The sequence below is a fragment of the Momordica charantia genome, assembly GCF_013281855.1.
Source record: "Momordica charantia cultivar OHB3-1 chromosome 2 unlocalized genomic scaffold, Mcharantia_2.0 BLBB01000002.1, whole genome shotgun sequence".
In the NCBI taxonomy this organism is placed as follows: Eukaryota; Viridiplantae; Streptophyta; class Magnoliopsida; order Cucurbitales; family Cucurbitaceae; genus Momordica; species Momordica charantia.
This window is the reverse complement of record NW_028275160.1, coordinates 834,099-853,128: the sequence shown is the minus strand read 5'-3', so window position 1 is coordinate 853,128 and position 19,030 is coordinate 834,099. Positions and strand designations below refer to the sequence as shown.

Here is a 19,030-nt window from a genome sequence, read left to right as displayed (position 1 = left end):
TGGAGATTTAATAGTTTCATGAACGCATTGTTTTCAACAAAATGTCACGTGATTTGGTCTCATAATTCATATTTTTTTGGTTCAGATAAAGGGTGAACATAATTTATTAAACTTTGTCCGTGGGTTGGGAAATTCTGACTGTGTCAAACCGAGACATAACATTTAATTTTGAGGACTAAAAGTAACATCACATCAGTTAGCAATTAAAGTTACCTTGTCATAAATATTCTATCTCAAAATCAATTAGGTATCTCGTATATATTAACGTGGGATCCTTGACATATTCTTTCATAATGGTAGGTTTTTTAAGTTTACTAATCTTGGTCGGATTCGAATTCAAATATTTGGGAAGTTCACAAGATAACAAAGATTTATAATATACCTGAGATATTCTACTCATTATCAATTGATTGAGATATTCTACTCATTATCAATTGATTCAGAAAGAAGTAACTTATACATACATTAGTTAGCTCTTTTTCTTATTTGTTGAATGCGGGGTCCTTTTAACACAGCATCCTCTTTTTGACTAGTTTTCAAAGTCTTCTTCCTCTTGTTCTTATTCGTGGCTAGTTCTATTCTAAGCCCACGTGGAAACTTTGGCACCATTGGAATTTGGAAGGGGCTCTCTCCCTCTGCTCTGCATCTGCTCTTGTTTTCCATTTATCTCTGGATAATTGAATTGATATCGCTTCTCAAGTGTATTGCATGTTTGCCCTATGGCTTCCCCGTGCGAATCATCTTACTTCCTTCCGTTTCTTCTTTTTCTTTTTCTTTTACCAACTTGTTCGATTTCTCAGAGTCAGCCGTATAGAAATGTAACCCGGGGCTCAGCCCCTCTCACTGCACGCAACAATGACAATGGCTCCTACTGGTCCTCCCCATCTGGTGATTTTGCTTTTGGGTTTCGACAGCTTGGAAGTGAAGGCTTTTTGTTGGCCATTTGGTTCAACAAAATTGTCGAAAATACCGTCGTTTGGTCGGCTAATGGTGATAACTTGGCTGCCTGAAGGATCCACAGTTGGCTCCAATGCATCAGCCATATTCTGCTTTGCACTTGGTTCATAGGTGATGAGAAATTCTTCAGTAGACATCACCAGAAAAGAAAAAAAAGTCAGTAGGGTGGTGACATATTATTATGTTTTTTTATATAGCAGGGAGTCAAAAGCATTGCTCCTCTATACCCAAGTACACCCGCGCCCGTCCCAAGGCTCGAATCCGGGAGATATCAAGAGTTTTTGGTATTAAGCTCACCAAAAGTTCAAACTTGAGACCCCAAATCCTTGCTAACTGGGCTGCCGCTTTGGGGCGGGTGGTGACATATTATTGCCTTGGCCGTCTCGTGCTCTGACGACCCTGGAGGCAAGCAAATATGGACTGCAAACGTTGGCACTAATGAGGACGTGTTTTAAGCCGCCATGCTTGATACTGGAAACTTCGTCTTGGTTACCACTACCGATCAAATTGCGTGGCGAAGCTTCGTTGCGGTTACCGATACGCTTTTACCATCACAGACTTTAAATAAGAACGGAAACCTCATTGCTCGTTACTCAGAAACCAACTACTCAACTGGAAGATTCCAACTTGCGATGCAAGGTGATGGGAATCTCGTGCTTTACCTCAGAGAATTCCCCACGGATTCAGTAAATGCAGCTTATTGGGCAACTGGCACTATTTTGGACCGTAGCTCCAACTTTCATGTCGTTTTCAGCCTCTCTGGTTCTATTTATCTCATTTCAGACTCAGAGAATGGAACCATTCTGGCAAATTTGACATCAAATACTCCGTCAACTCAAAATTTCTACCACCGAGCGGTTCTTGAGCATGATGGGGTTTTCATACAGTATGTTTACCCAAAGATTGGTCATGAAATCAATTCGTCTTGGCCTAAAGCTTGGTCTCAAGTCTCAAACTCCACACCTTCCAACATCTGTATGGCAATTAATGGAGGTTTGGCAATTGGGGCGTGCGGGTTTAATAGCTACTGTAAGCCTGGGGATCATCAGAGGCCACTTTGCACTTGTCTACCAGGATACGACTTAATTGATCCTGACCATCTGATGAAAGGTTGTAAACCCACCTTTGTTTCTCAGAGTTGTGATGAATTGTCTCCTCAAACTGATGACTTCCAATTTTCAACTTTGAAAAACGCCAATTGGCCCGATTCTGATTATGGGCATTTCAAAGCGGCGACTGAAGATTGGTGCAAAAGCGAATGTTTGAGCGATTGTTTTTGTGCCCTTGTTGTTTTCAAAGATGGGGAATGTTGGAAGAAAAAGTGGCCTCTTTCTTTCGGAAGAGTGGATCCCAGCCTCCGCGAAAAAGCTTTCATCAAAATCGGGAAACACAACTCTACTTTCGAATTCGAACGTAGTAATCTTTATGAGACAAAACATTGGAAGTGGAACAAGACTGCGATAGTCATTGGATCAATAGGCTGTTCTGTTCTTCTGTGCTTCATTTTATTGCTTGCCACTTTATTGATTCGTAAGCGATTCGGTAAAAGGAAATCAAATGTTCTTCAAGGAGACCCATTAATTTTAGGTGTGAATTTGAGGATTTTCAGCTACGAAGAGCTCAACAAGGCCACAGGTGGATTCGTAGAGCAGTTGGGACGTGGTTCTTTTGCTACTGTTTATAAAGGGATTATTGATTCCATGGACAACAGCTTGGTGGTCGCCGTTAAAAAGTTGGACACTGCGGTGAAAGAGGGAGACCAAGAATTTAAAGCCGAAGTGAGCGCTATTGCTGGAACAAACCACAAGAATTTGGTCCGATTGCTGGGTTTCTGCAATGAAGAGCCACAATAGAATGCTGGTGTATGAGTTCATGCCTAATGGGTCTCTCGCAGATTTCCTTTTCGGGCCTTCGAAACCAAATTGGTATCAGAGAATTCAAATAATTTTGGGAACTGCGAGAGGGCTGTGTTATCTACACGAAGAGTGCAGCACTCAGATCATTCATTGTGATATCAAGCCTCAAAACATCCTTCTGGACGAGTCTTTTAGTGCACGAATTGCAGACTTCGGTTTGGCCAAACTTTTGAAAGCAGACCAGACTCGAACTATGACTGCAATCAGAGGAACCAAAGGATACGTAGCTTTAGAGTGGTTCAGAAACCTCCCCATTACAGCGAAGGTGGATGTTTACAGCTTTGGGATTGTGTTGTTGGAGATTATATGCTGCAGAAGGAGTTTTGAAGCAAAAGCAGAGGGTGAAAATGAGAAGGTGCTGGCGGATTGGGCTTATGATTGCTTCAAGGAGGGGAAAGTGGAGATGGTGGAGAATGACGAGGAAGCAAAAACTGAGTTGAACAAAGTGAACAACTTCGTTATGATTGCAATTTGGTGTATTCAAGAGGAACCATCGCTTAGGCCCTCCATGAAGAAAGTGGTGCAGATGCTTGAAGGTGTGCTACAAATTTCCTTTCCCCCTGACCCATCTCCTCTGACATTTTCTCTTCTATAATTTACTTTCTTTTAAAGCCTATGTTGTTCCTAAATTCTGTTTGTATTCGACATCTCTAGTATGAGATAGATTATTTGTGGTGTTGTGTAGCATTAGATTGCGTAGTCCTTGTTTCTGGTGCAAGTATAATTTGAGTAGTCCCATTTTCTGTTTTACTTTTTTCCCTTATTTTTTTTGAACTATTCAACTCTTTTACCATATTGGATTTTATTTTGAAATTTGCTATTTCTTAATTTATATATTTGGTAGTCCCAATTTATTTGTTTTCCTTTATTCCTTTGGGTGCTATGCATTATAAAATTTAAATTCATTCAAACGGTTCGCAATAAATTGATTTAAGTTAACAATAAAATGCCATCTATTTATGCTATTTTAATATTTTGCGAAGTTTAAAGTGTGAATACCATACACATACTTTTGTTACTTTGCATGTGGTTAATTTTAAAATAAAATAATTTTTTTAATGTGGATAATTTAAAATTAAATATTATTTAATTTCATTAGTTTAAAATAAAATATTATTTAGTTTTTCAATTTGAATAGTAACTACCTATTCAACACTATGAGATTTTGTTTATTGTTTAGGAGGTCCGGCTGTTACAAAATCCATGTCCCAGAAAATGTTTTTTTTTTATTACAAGATTCCTGGATATAAAGAATCGAACTTCCGACCTTAAAAAAAGTGCTATACTTATGTTAGCGAGTTTAACAAAAGTGCTACGTCTCATAAAATATAATATATTACATTATTTTTTGCATCGAAATGAAGGCTGGGGATTGGACATTGGACATGATCAAAATTACATTTATGCCCAGTGAGCAAAAATTTCGTCGTGAAAATTTTGATGTGTAAAAAAGAAACATAAAATTTAATTTAAGGACTAACATGTAACATCATTTGACAAGCAAATTTCGGATCTCTCAGCCAAACTCGAACTTTTCAAACCCTGTCGAAAGTTATAACTCGAAAAAAGAAAAAAAGAAAACAAACATTTCAATTTATTTTTAATATATTTATTTTTTGAGCCACTTTTTAAGAACAAATATTTTTAAAAGGCAGTCTGATCGAAGAGTGATTTTCCAAAGAAATTATTATATCCTTAAAATTTAAAACCATTTGATGATAGGTATTGCTTATTGCATCCCACATCAAGCAAATAGCAAATAGGAAACAACAATCTACTAGATCTAATATGGAGCGAGAAAGAATAATTAAGGCAAATTTGAGAAAGCGAAGTATAAATGGTATGCTAAATATTAAAGAATATGATAATACTATAAGTAAAGGTGGGCAAAATCAAAGCATAGCTATTATAAATTATAATTGAAGTAGTAAAAATTCATAAATGAAATAATAAATAAAAGAGATAAAAAGAAAGATCTAAAATTGAGTTATATTCTTTTCTTGCTTGGAGTCTCGAAACTTTAACCCAGAGCAGACACAGTTTTCAACTTTTAAAACCCTAACTCTGAACTATTCTTAATTAATTATATGTATTTTTTAAGTCCAACAAGTCAAGTTTAAATAATATATCTTTAGTTTTTTCTCAAGAATATTTAAAAGCCGTAGTACGGGATAAAAAATGCTCAATATTTTACATTGATGAGTGTGCTTCATTTTAATTACATCAATTATTTTTTTTTAGTGGAGAGGTTTTTTTTATTTTTTTATTTTTAACTATTAAAAGTTTCTCTACCAAAAAAGAAGGGAAAAAAAAACCGATGATAATTAAAGGGCATGCGGTGTATGGTGATTGTATTAAAGAGGGAGGTGCGAGCTAAAAAAACAACTAAAAATCGATGATGTTATTTACTGTTGTGTGAGCATCAGCATGACCATTGACCAATTTGTTGCACTTTTTCCGTTGCTCATTTACCAAAAAGTCCCTGGTATTTTCCAGGCCCGGCCCAGCCCAGAGCAGACCCTTTTGGCAAATCGCAAATTCCATCTTTGTTATTCTCACGCGCTTCTCTCGTTTGGAGTTCGAGGGCCATGCCAATTGTACCTCCTTAGTCCTTTCCTTTGACAATCACTCCCTTCTGCCCTCTTCCAAATCTCAGCGCTTCATCTTCTTCTTCTTCTTCTTCTTCTTCTTCTTCTTCTTCTTCTTCTGCACTCCACTTCCTTTTACTTTACTTCTCTTCCACTTCCAGATCCTACCTTCTTCCGGACTTGACATCTTTCTCTGCTTTTTCTGCAACTATTTGCTACCATTTTCGCCTCTTCGGATCCCTCCTCCGATCAAAACTATTGGGTTCACCGGCAACATGCCTTCTTTCTCAATACAGGTTTGATTCACTTCACTTCCTCCTCTCGGTTTCCCCTTTCTCTATTTGGGCATTGCATTTGCGTTCTGTTCTGTTCTGTTCCTGTCTTCTTACCCTTATTGGCTTTGGAAGTTGAAGACTTGAGGTTGATGTCATTCTTTCTTTTTGCTTCTGGTTTTGTTGAGCTCCATTAGTTTCATATGTTGTGTTTGCCTGCTTCTACTCTTACTTTTCTGGACTGGAGAGATTGCTTGATGTTCTTCAAGTTTATATTGTCTGATTTTGATTTTCTTCCGTTTTCCTGGTCAAACTATTTTCATTTTCTTTTGTTATCCCAATCCACCGTTTCGGATCTTTGTCGGGGCTCATCGTCTCCTGGTTTTATGTACTTCTGAGGCTTATTTTTCCATGAAGTGTTTCAATGCCGTGGTAATACAAGATCACGTAAGATACGAAATAACTTCCACCTCATGGGAAGTTAAATCCAAGCCGCAGGCTTATCTTGCTGCAAGACTTGATTGAGTACAGTTTCCCTTTTAAAGGCAGCAGCTACACTCGTTCTTTACATATTTGGGACGAACTCTGTTCTTTAGTTTTCTGATTTGATGCCCCAAGACTGCTTTATATGCAACAATTAGCTTTCTTTTTACATGCCCAACTCCATAAAAAGTTCCAACCAGCCCTAGAGCCAAATGTCAGAATGAGGACATCTAAGTGTATGTATCAACATTTGTCATATTTGCTCAGCATCTGAGCTGCTGGCTTTCTGGCACTGATGCCTTTTCTTCTTGAGTTTATTTTACTCTTCTTTTAATGGAACAAGAATAAGAAAGGCAGTTGTTTCATTCAACAATTGGTTTTGGACAGTATAATTTTTTTGTTCATTGGTGTTGTATTTGTAAGCAGTTAACTTTCTTTTGGTTTCTCTATTGAAATTTTATGTTACAATCTTTATTTATTAACTTGAACCCCGATGGGTTGCTGATCTTTTGGTCTGTTGGTACCTTGTGTAAAGGGTGGTGATTATAACTTCCTCAGACACTCTAGTCTTTACTCGACCTTAGCAGATACTTTATTTGTATTATTTCGTAAATTTATCATGGATATATCATCGGAGAATTCAACCATATCCTAAATCACTCTTCTTTACGGGTTTTTTTTTTCCTAATTATGTTGCAGAACACTTTTATACATGAGTTTCTCTAAGTTCTAGAACTATGGGTAGAGGAAGAGGAAAGGGGAAGAAATTCAGTGTAACCAGTCTTGAAGACCCAACAACTGGTGAGGAAGAGAAATTGTCTTCACAGAAGCAAAGTGGAAGTGCAGAACAGCCATTAAAAGATGAAATCAAGGAAGAAAATTTTGGAAAAGTAGAAGCCATCAATGAGCATGCTAAAGCTTCACCTGGCAAGGTGATTGAAGGTCCAACTCCACTGGAGTGTGGGAAGAAGAGGAAAAGAAACTCTTCAATCAAAGAGAAACTGGATTTAGATAAAGATGAAAATTGTGATGGCACCCAAACAAGCATTGTCGAAGTCAAGTCTAATGGATTCCGGCATAATGGAAGCAGGCGAAAAAGTAAGCCCCGTCGAGCTGCTGAAGCAGTTGTTGAGTGCAGATAAACATTTGGTGGTTGATTATTGGCGGAAGATCTGTCCCATTTATTTGGGCAGATGGTTACCATTATAAATTTAGGAAGTGAAACGTGGTAATATCTAGTCTCCTGTTTCTGTTACTTGTGATTTTTTTCATTTCAATTTTTTGTCACTGCCCAATTTTGATATCAAAAGAGGGACTAAAACTTCACTTTGTTTTTTGTAGTTCCCAATACTTTTCTTGTCACAAATTTAGATCTATTTCTTAAGAACACGAATACATCAGTTAATATATGAAGCTAGAAGCATGGTCGACTTTGTAGACTTTATTCCTATATTGTTTCATGGAAAAGTCTGCTCTATTCATTATGATTATTGCTTATCAGGGTATGGCCAGTACTCCGAGCTTGCTCCAGATATGCATAGTTTTGTTGCCACATGAGAGTGGGCAGTGGATCTTTGTTCCTGATAGGAACGTAGTTCATCCTTTCATCGTAGATAAGAGAACACGCCTAGATTCAGGTCTTGAGAGTTGAAGAGGAAAAACTTATTAGCACAAGTTTGATGCTCAAAAGATCTTAGTTCAAATGCTCATTAATTTTTCATGAAAGATAATGTTTTTCTTTATGGCTGCCTTTATATGAAGAGTTTGTAGGGTAGCAATCGCATATGTTGGTCAATCCATTCAAGTACCAATGAGATCTTCCAAATTGCTAAGATTATTAAGTATATACTAATCAAGTGGTTTGGGGACATTTAACATTTCCGCAACTCTGTTTAGGATCTCCTCTTTATTTCAAGCATGTTGATATTCCATGGGTTTTAAATAGAAATACTGTAAGGGACTCCTTTTCCTGTTACTCCGGGTCCTGATTCTGGCTTCAAAAGTTGATAAGGCACAACCCCAGCTCCACGTCTGTTCTGCAATTTATAATCGGCATTCCTTTCGTCGATTATCCCTTCCAATTCTTTCAATTTCCCACTGAACTTTTCAAATGCTCCCTTTATAAAAGGCTCATGTTCCCACGCCGGTTCGATTTCTTTTCCCAAATATTCTTCATCTGGAGAATGACTTGACAATACATTTAGAACGGCTGTAACTTTTGTGGCTTGAAATTGTGAAGGAAAGGTGTCTAAAAGCACATCTTCCGGCCTATCAATAAACTTCTTCCATTTTTCTGCGTTGAGATCTTCAGTGGGCACATTGATTCTTGCAATGCTGGGTCGATTTGGAAAATATCCTGCATAAGAGTATTGTCCGAAGTTGACCGCTGCATGGTGGCCAGAAGTTACCCACATGATGGTGGTGACAATGTTAATAAGGTCTTGGGGGGTGTCGAGAACCGGCCACCATGGTTCATCCTTCTTGTCTGCATGGCCTTCAGTTCGAATCTCGGTCCACCATGCTTGAAGTTCTTTATCTGACTTCACAAGGCTTGGATCTGGATAGTAGAAGTTGACGTACTCTGTCGCCCATTCTTTAATGGCATCCCAAAGGACTAATCCATCGTTGGCGAAAGGATAGTCTTCAATAGCCAGCTTCAGACCGTGAGGTGCATTTGGATCCTCAACAGCCAATCCCCTTCCAGAAACAACAAGACACAATATTCAATATCAGTATGGATAGAGAAACAAGTTTCAATTAAGCTGAAGGAGGTTTGGAAGAACAGTTACCTGTTAATTAAGTCAGCAGGCAATGCTTCTAAGTTGAATTGCCACTGTTCTTTGTAAGCCACAGAACTAAATTCAATGGAATATTTTCCAGGTGAAAAGCAGGACTCAATGACTCCATCTGCATTGATTAGAGATTGGCGAGCAAGTGCATTGATCTCCATGGTGTATCGAAAATGGGGATGCAAAAGTCTATAGATTGGATGCATTTCGCTCAACTGTCTGTTTGATGCGATAATGTATGGTTCCACACAACAATGAGTTCTAAGCCTGCAAATGAAAACAAGACATAAGGTATCAGAGTGAGTTTTTTTACAAAAAATTTACCTATTATAAAATAAAGGCTTACCAGTGGCTAACGAGTTGATGATAACCAGAGTCATGGGCAAGAACATGAGCTTTGGCAATCCTCCAAAGCCAAATTCTAGTGGCATCCCAAAAGGGTGTAAAAACGCCTTTCCATTGTGGTTTGTCGTCGATGGGTGGCCTAGTGAGCTCGATAGCCAGCGGCCTTAGAGTGTCATCTTCGTGTAAGAAAAACAACGTCCTTGAACCATACAATGTCGTGCCTTTAAGTTGTCGTACCTTTGCCACATATGGGAGGAAGAGATCGTGATAATCTAGTATAAATAGCTTCTTCTGTTTCAATGCCTGCACTTCCCCAACCCCAACATACAAAACTTTAGACAAAAAGAGAATTATATAATTGCAATTCCAAGTGAAAACAATCATCTAAGGCGTACTTCATCGATAGTCATGAATCCTTTGATTTGTTGCTCAATTATTTTATCAGTGATTGCTGATTCAGGAGGACCATAAATGGCAGGGTCAAGTTTACTCTTCAATGGCCATTCCTGCATACAACTTCTCAAGTTAGATTGGAACTTGGAAACTACGGTCAAGTACAAAAGTATCATACCGTGACAAGCTTTATGCTGTAGGGATTGAGACCTGCAAGGGTCTGTCTAGCAAATTCCTCATCTCTATACCAAAAGAACTTGTCCTCTGTATAATGAAGAATAATATTTTGATGATTAAGTAATGGAAACAAAGCACAAACAGCCCAACAATTATTCGAGAGACTGAGAAATCAATATTACTTTCAAATGGTTCAGGAGGATGGAAACGCAAGATATCCTCAGCCTTGTCAATAGCAGTGTCGATCATCCTTGGAAGAACAGTAGCAAGCTTCCAACCGCCTTGAGAAGGCGGCAATGGAACTCCGTTATCATAAATATCGTCGATTGCAGGGAAATGTGGGAAACTTGCCTCACTATCTGTGGCTACCGACTCCAAAGCTGGTAAAAGCCCATGTAGCACTGAGTTAAATGTCCTTGCATTGAACGTTGCCTCTTTTATGAATGAGAAGGCTTCATCCCGAGGTACATAAATGTCTGAGCTTCTTACTTCTGATTGAGGATCTACAGTTTTTCCAAACACCCAAGTTTTCATTTTCATGTTCATAACCATAAACATTAAACAAACAATACGTTTTCTTGCATTCAATAACTAACAATAGAAATGCGATATGGAAAAAGATTACCTTGCTGAGTACGTCCACGTCCAGTTCTACATCGCCGAGGATATGGGAATTGTTTACCCCCAAGCACTGGTCTTTTCAGCTCGTCGCTTTTGTCGGGATCGCCGAGATCATTGTAGACATCGTAATCATATATCCTCTCATGGTTCTCACGCTTTCCATGGCCATTTCCTTGCTTAGTCTTGAGGTCGTCTTCTCGAAACCTTTTTAGCCCCTCGGGCGTCTCCGATGGCAAGTATGACTGTCATCATGATGAAGCATAGTTAGGCACAGACAAGAGAAAAGAAAAACAGAACAGAACAAAAAGAGGAGTGTTTAAATTTGACCTTAGTGGTGAAGAAGACTCTGTTACTGTCGATCTCGGATTTAGAACTGATCCAAGAATTGCAGACGAAGTGTACAGGGCCAGTGGGAAGGCCATCGATGACAATGTCCTTGAGATATATCTCTCTGTGATGCTCATTCTCAACGAGAATAGCTCCAATTGCACCAAAATCTGGTGGAATTGTAAAATCTGTCTCGTATTTAACCTCACCAGCCTTTTGCTTGTCGTCTCTCTCTTTATGAGCATATTTTTTTATTCTTCCCTTCTCCAGTCCCGTATCTGAAACACAGTTTTGTTAATATGTTTGATAATGTTTTCTGTTTTCTACTTCTCTACAAAAGGAAATTAGCTCAAATATGTTCACTAATGATTTATTTATCTACCATGCCTGCAACAGTTACCAAATTACAACTCTCTTTTATTATATAAAAAAACTAATATAAAAGACATACTCCAACCTAGCAGCATATAAAAATGCATCGAATTTAGGAACAAAACTGCTCAAATCTAACTAATTAAAAACACATATAGCACAACTACCAGAATCAAGATCTCAAAACGGTATGTTGTGCTTAAAAAAAAAACATTATTCAAGTATAGGATTTGAATTGCATCATATATTCATCTTCAAGGTTTAAATTGAGGAAACTAAATTCATGATGACTAATCATTTTATTTTTTACTTTTGGTTTAAACCAAAATTAAGCCTATAAACACTATTGTATGTTTGTTTTATTATCTATTTTTTTTAAATATAAGCTAAATTTTAAAAACAAAGGAAAGTTTTTAAAAAGAAAATTTGTAATAAATAGTTAAAATATTTGCTATATTGGTAAATATAACAACTTTTAGGTTACGACTAAATATTTAATTATTTTACATTGAGTTTATAGTTGTTTTTAGAATTTTTAGTATTAAATAGAATAGTTACAGATTAGGACTTAAATATTTTGGAAAAAGAATAATGGTCTGAAAATTGAAAGAGCGGAGAGAAGGCGGCAGAAGGAAGAGGAAAGACAGGTGAGTACCGGAATCGATTTCAGCACTGACGAGCTGGAGAAGAAGTGATTTTCCCAAAAGATCGGCAATGTCATCAAGGCCTCGTTCCAAATATATCCCCCCGGTGGCTCGTTTCACCGTCACCACGGCTTTAGCAGAAACCGCCTTCTCCGACGCCGGACTCGCGACGGAGCTCTCTTTTACCTTTACGACGGGGAAGCGGGCCGGGCGAACGGCGTCCCGTAGTTCGGCCCTCCTCTGCCTTGGCCGTATTCCCCATCCAAACCCAATGGGGAGAGGAGCCTTCACATTACTCACAACAAACGGTTTCCGCCCATCAAACGCACCTCCGTAAACTTGAGGTGATTTCAACATTATTAAAATAATTAATTAATTAGTTTCCGTCCCGCCCTTATGCTACACGCCACAGCTTCATATATTTATAATCACTTCGAGACTACGCTAAGCTCGTAATATAGGATTAGGACAGGACAGGACAGGATCGTGCCACCTGCCCTATTCCTATTGGTCACTCACAGATTTTCTGCCCTCTGGTGGGGCACACCCAAGTACTATTCCACTCTCATCAAAATTTAATTATTTATTGGATTGGATTGTGTATAACTATGTACCAACGGATTTATAAATTAAAATCAATACACAAGTGATCAATGGGTCAAACAAGTGCGAGTGTAAGCAGCCTGACCCTGAGGAGAGAATCCAAGGAAATTTACAAACTTTACTTTAGCAGAAACGAAAAGTCTTGTAGAGTTGCAAATGGGCAGTGGGACGAAAATATCCTCCCTCTTCCAGATTTGGATTATGATTCGTGTAAAACGACTATTTGACAAATTTTGAATAACTTATTTATATGCTTGAATTGGACTCCCTTGTCTCTATTTACTAGATATTTTTGAAACTACTCCCAGCCCACACAGTTCAGTTTCTGGCGCAACCCAACCGCACCCTTGGGTTTTGCAGCTTCCCATCTGACACCCAACTTCCAATTTCAAGCTGGATTTGAGTTTGGAGGACTATGTTTTCTAAATGGATTTGAGAACGGATTGAAAAAAATATATTAAAAAACACATAAATTGTTTTTTTTTTCAAAAAACCAAACCGATCATTTGATCTGTCGGTTTTAAATCAAATAAATGGTTAGTCAGCATCCATTCTTACCTAAAAACCGACCCGATCCACTGATGTATCCTTCCAAAATATCAGAAGGCTGCTAAAATATCTCTCCCTATGTTATATTTTGTTACAATTTCATGAAAACTTATTTAAATGTATTTTCTAAATTTTTTAAATCCTTTTCTAATTTACGAACTATATCATGTTAAAAATTATAAATTTAGTCTATAAGATTTCGAGTTTGTGTCTAATTGGTTCGTAATTAAAAAAAAGTTGTCTAATATATTCTCCAACTTTCAATTTTGTAAAGGTTACTAGAAGTTAAAAGTATCTAATATGTCCTTAACCTTTCAAGGTCGTGTGCGTAATAGATCATTTGCCTATTCAACATTTTTTTTTTTGAAAAAAAACATAAACAGATCTATGAAACATAAACTGAATTTTGTGTCTAATAGAATCATAAACTTTTAATTTGTGTTTAACAAATCTATGAATTTTTTTAAAATTTCAAATAAGTCAGAAATTAAACGTGGCAAAATATTTTCCCATGAAAATATCTGGTGGGGGTGGCATGGGATGGGTACTCGGAGCACCACCACTATGGCCATGAAATTTTCCATCATCATTTTACTTGTTTGCCAAAGCCAGAGCCAGACGTCAAAGTCGTAACAGCTAGCAGTAGTGTTTTTCTTATCTCCTCACAGTCATTGCCAATGGCCATTATTGTTGTTTCTTTTTTACGAAAATACAGCCGCCTAAACCTAATGGCAGATCTATAAATTTTATTCATCGTTAATTTATTCACAAAAATATAATTTCGAGAGATTGGAGAATGGTAAGCACTTTGGATCTCGGTACCACCTACCGTTAGATCTTAATTTAGAGTCATGTATTCGTCATTGCATAATAAACCACGATTATAGAATTTATAGGGATCTACTAGCCTAAGTCACATGGCATCCAGCTACTATTACTTTTGAAGATGATGTGCTCGTCGATTTTCTTTTACCGTATCTCACCATTTAAATTTTAAATTAAATCTAGAAAAACTTTAATACAAATAAGATAAGAAGTTAAAACATAAAATTAGAATGATATAGTTATATGCGTAAAAGTAATTGAAACGTGATAATTTTATATTATAGTCCAATTTTTTTTTACTAACTATTATATTTTAAATAACTTCAAATTGTCAAATTTATAGTATATATGACGTAAAGTTAATAAATATGTACCATAGACCATTAATTTTCAAGTTGATGATTTCTCTAGATAAAAAAGTTGAAATTAAAAATTATCTAAAATAAGTACAATTCAATATTAAAAATGATTTTAAAAGAAGAAAAACAATATCAGTACAATAATTTATAGAAAAAATATTTCTTGTAGGTTCAAAATAATGGGTGGTGACTACCTAATAATTTAAAATTAGGATTTAAATGTCCCACCAACTTATATATTCAATTCTTTTTTATTTTCTAAAAATTGACATATTTGAATAAAAAATTTGAAATTTCTATATTTTTTTTTAAATTGACATATTCTATAGTTTCCTTTCATTTTTTAAAAATAAAATCGATGGCATTTTTTTCGATATACAAAAGTCGCATAAAATTGAATAGGAAACATGAATTAATACGAATTACATAAATAAAATTAAAATTAAAAAAACAACCGAGTTCAGGTTCGAACACGGGCAATTCGGGACTGGGCGCACGCAATGCCACTACGCCAAAGATGGATTGGATAATAATTTAGACTTTTACATAAAAATATAAATTATTGTTTTTCAAACGTTCAGAGCCCCCGGCCCCACATAGATCCGTCCCTGCACAAACCACGTGATGTTAATAAATACTTCATTGCAATATTTTTGGAATATATATATATATATTTCTGATCTGATTTCATGCCCCCTCTATTTTGTGGGTTTAAATAGAAGAATCAAGAAAAATAGATTTTGTTGTGTAAAATTGATTTCGATAGGTTACTGAGGCTATCTTAGAATAGAAAGTAGCAATTTGAAGAGCACATGCACGGTCGGAGCTTCTAGACCTTACTAAAGTTTAGAAAAGTTTATACTGAGATTCATTAATTGGTGGCGCTTTACATCACATTTCCTTAAAAAATACTAAATAGTACCAATATCGAGAGTTCAATTGACCATAAAATTTAATTTACAACGAATTTTTTACATTTTAGAAAATATAATATTTTTTATTTAATTAATAAATTAAAACTAGTAAGATTTCTTTATTAAATCCAATAAAGACATAAATTAGTATGTGATGTTGAGATAATGGAGCCAAATCAGGAAACTCATATTTATTATAATATTGTTTTTCCTAAATGACTAGAATATTTGGCCTCCTATACAGTCATTTTGTTTAGGTTTTGTTTATGTGTTGTTGCACATCAAAGTGGGAGCTGAACGTGTAGGTGTACGAATTTTTAGATGGCAGCAGTAGTGCTATTTGGCAAATTATTTACAGATCTCGGGATTGTAAAGCATCGTTGGCAATCTATTCTCGTGGGTATTTGGTGAGGTTTTTATTTATGTTTTTCAGGATTTTATTGTTGTAGTTTCTATAAGTTATATGGTTTTTATGAGGTCCTTATATTTGAGATATTATTGTATTTGTCCATTGTATTATCCCAAAATCATAGTATAATTTGTTGTCGGGAAAGATTGGATGTGTTCATAGTTGGGTTGAATCAGTATAAATCTTTTGTGTCATTTTTCCTTATATTTCTTTTATTGTTTAATTGACTTAGTTTTCACTCGAAAATTGTAGAATGGAAAAACATTCTTGATAAGTAATTTAAAAAAAATGTGGACGATAAAGAAAAATCTAGTCATAAATAATAATAAAACAAGAAATTGACATTAAGAACTAATATTTATTTATAATAAATGTTTATAGCCTTATCGATAAAGATCATGTGGATGATAAAAAGGAAGTCATAGTCCAACCACGTGGCAACGATGAGAATGGAAACAAAGAAAAATCGAGCCGAATTATTAGTTTATTGTCACAACTTAGAATTGTATCTAATAGAATTCTAGAGTTAAAAAAGTGTTTATAATAAATCTAAATTTTTAATTTTGTGTTTTACAACCATTTCAGCTTTCAATTTTATATCTAATTCATGTCAAAGATGAATTTTAATTCATGAATCTATTAGATAATAATATGAGATTGAATTTAAAATTAAAAGTTATGAGATTTATTATGCACTTCAAGACGTCTATATAGATACAAAATTGAAATTTGAAAAATTCAGATACAAAATATATATATCAAAATTATAAGATAAAAAAGGAGCGTGTGGAAAAGCTTGGATATTGGAATTCAATAATTCCATAGAAGCAGCCAAAGGACATGCCTCATGGGCATGGCCAGCAGCATCCACAGAAGCTGCAGTTAAGATACCGAAAGTGAAAGCAGGAAACACTAATGTACTATGAATTTTTGAATTGCAAAACACGTTTCTGGATATGGTCCAGCTGCTATTTTGATGCTCAGCCCCACTGCCACTGGCCTGGCCATATGTGTTACATAGCTGCAATCTTTATGTTCATCCCACACCCTTATCATTTATTAACCACGTCTTATAATTTAGGTTAAGTAATAGATTTGGATCAGCTGATTTAGTCCACTCATTTAGATTTAGCTTCACTTATTTACTTAAATCTCACAAAAGCTAATTATTCTTAATGTTATATCAACGCATTTTGTTTAGCATGGTGGTAATGATTTGATTTTTTTTTCTATTTAATTAATTGTGTTAGTTCAACGATTTAGAGAGTGAGTAAAAAATAGAAGTAAGGTAAAAAAAAAAAAAAAAGTTAGTTTGCTGTAGACCATCTTTGCGAGATTTTAACCAAACCGCAAAAACTATAAATTAAAATTTAGCCTATAATTAATTAACCCAAACAATTTAGCACATCATTTTTTTTTTTTTTTGAGAAAACATCATGTTATTCTTTATATACATATTACCATGACAGAATAATTTATATTGTCTTTTTCAATAATTTATATTGTTTGTACTCGTCAGTCTTTTCACCCCACCTCATCGAGGTTTAATTATTGAGTATAAAATAATTAAATAAAAAAGTTAGGGGTGTTATTAATAATATAGAGACAAAGGATAAAAGTAGAAAAATAATTGTTAATGATAATAGAATTGATAATGATATATGAGAGATGAAATTATCTTTTAGGGAATGAGAATGGAAATTAAAAAATTGTGTGGGTCCCACCCAACAAAAAAAATTGATTCCTATTCTTTCATTTTCACTCTGCTGTAGTAAACATGGTTTAAGCAAAAAACCATGTTTTTATTTGTAAAAATATTTTGAGATGAAGTTAAAAAGTAAAAGTTATAAGATTTTGTGTCAAATGTGGGGAATATTTATTGTCCTCAGAGTTCCTGACATGTAAATTTGAATGGTACACATGGGTTCACTTATCATGTCACGTGGAGAGAACTAGAAGATAAAGAGTAGAGATAAAAGAAATTTGGGAGCGAAAAAAAGGACAAGGTAGTCTTTTCAAAGTAGGGTTGTCAATGACTAATAATGAAGAGTGTGATATCGACAAATTTTTATCACATGGGACTTAAATTCAATTAAAACTATAAGGACATTGGTTTTTTTTTTAAATTATTAATTTTCTTAATCTAAAGAAAAAATATATTAAATTTTGAAAACAAATCAAAATAAGAATTATGAAATTTAATAAATATCATGTACAAATTAAATAATCAAAATACTACTTGTCTTTTAATATTTTGGTAAATTCAAATCTGCTAACGTGCAACGGTGAGGAGCCCACTAGTTGTTAGACTAACTTATAATGTATTCCAACGAAGCGTCGGGTTGTTGATAAGGAGTGTGAGCAGACGAGGGCTACTCTTGTAGGACCTTTTAGAAGTGTGGTCCATACACGGCTAGGGAGGAAAGAAAGGAAGGGGATAGCGAGTCCCATGTAAGTTTCTCAATAAGTTTCATTTATTCAAAAACATGCGGGAAAAAAAAACTCCTATTCTTGTGAATTAGAAATCACTTAAAAAAAATTTATGCATACAACTCGCTATCTTTTTTATTTCTTTTTTTAAAGTCAGATAACAAATAAGGGAGCGATGAAAAATAGAAATCAGCGAATTTTGGAAAAAGAAAATATGGTTTGCAAATTAAATTTATAAAGATAAAGAATCCTAACTGTATACATTGAATAAAAATGTCTACACACATATTGAAATTGCCTCCAATATATATGTGTATACAAACTTGAAAACTAGAATTAATAATAAAGATTGGCTGTCCAATACTTATTTGCTGAAGCAAATACCATGATCTAATAATGAATTATTCTAATTAGTAGATATTATTACTCCTACATTCATGTTGAATATATGACTAAATCTTCAACGAGATACCATAAAATTATTTGAGTTAATTTAGAAAATTGGTATGTATTTTTATATAATCATGTAAATATTCATTTAAAATTTAATTAAATTTAGAAGGAATTTACCCCTATAGTTTTGTAAGTCAAAAATTAAGAGAAATTCCAATAGATAGCAAATTTTTTTTATGTATTTCAAAAGATGTCACATATTTTTAAAATTTTTAAATATTGCACAGATTTTCAATTAATATCAGTAGTACATCATATACCCATATTAGTAGAATATCAAATACTCATATCAGTAGTATATTACACATATATGGTACAAACACTCATATAAGTAGTATATCATATATATATCACATACATATTGCAAGTATATATATTAGACACTCATGTCAGTAGTATATCAGATATGTATCACACACATATATATAGTCAGATATATTACAAATATATATCATTTGGATAAAGTTTTAATTTTAAAATTGGACGTCCGTTTTTTTTTCTTCTAAATTCTATGTTTGAAAAAAAAATAAATATGGTTGCTATTTTGCTAATTTCACTCATTGTTTGGTAACCAATTCAATTTTGTGTTTTTGATTTTTCATTT

At 34.9% G+C, this 19,030-nt stretch overlaps 2 protein-coding genes and 1 pseudogene across 2 annotated transcripts; 2 read left to right on the top strand and 1 right to left on the bottom strand.

Moving 5' to 3' along the window:
• Positions 1 to 652: 652 nt before the first annotated feature.
• LOC111017296 (G-type lectin S-receptor-like serine/threonine-protein kinase LECRK3) lies at positions 653 to 3,623 on the top strand (annotated as a pseudogene).
• Positions 3,624 to 5,456: 1,833 nt separating this feature from the next.
• Positions 5,457 to 7,660, top strand: LOC111017338 (uncharacterized). The gene is made up of 2 exons (XM_022293054.2): positions 5,457 to 5,757; positions 6,916 to 7,660. Exon 2 carries the CDS (start codon positions 6,954 to 6,956, stop codon positions 7,356 to 7,358), a length of 405 nt encoding a protein of 134 aa, XP_022148746.1. The 5' UTR covers positions 5,457 to 5,757; positions 6,916 to 6,953; the 3' UTR covers positions 7,359 to 7,660.
• Positions 7,661 to 8,034: 374 nt separating this feature from the next.
• On the bottom strand, positions 8,035 to 12,300 carry LOC111017337 (linoleate 13S-lipoxygenase 2-1, chloroplastic). Its single transcript, XM_022293053.2, has 9 exons — positions 11,896 to 12,300; positions 10,869 to 11,146; positions 10,546 to 10,783; positions 10,103 to 10,423; positions 9,922 to 10,007; positions 9,746 to 9,856; positions 9,352 to 9,653; positions 9,006 to 9,272; positions 8,035 to 8,913 (listed from the first exon to the last, which is right to left on the bottom strand). The coding sequence occupies exons 1-9, from the start codon at positions 12,239 to 12,241 to the stop codon at positions 8,154 to 8,156; spliced, it is 2,709 nt and encodes a 902-aa protein (XP_022148745.1). The 5' UTR covers positions 12,242 to 12,300; the 3' UTR covers positions 8,035 to 8,153.
• Positions 12,301 to 19,030: the final 6,730 nt, after the last annotated feature.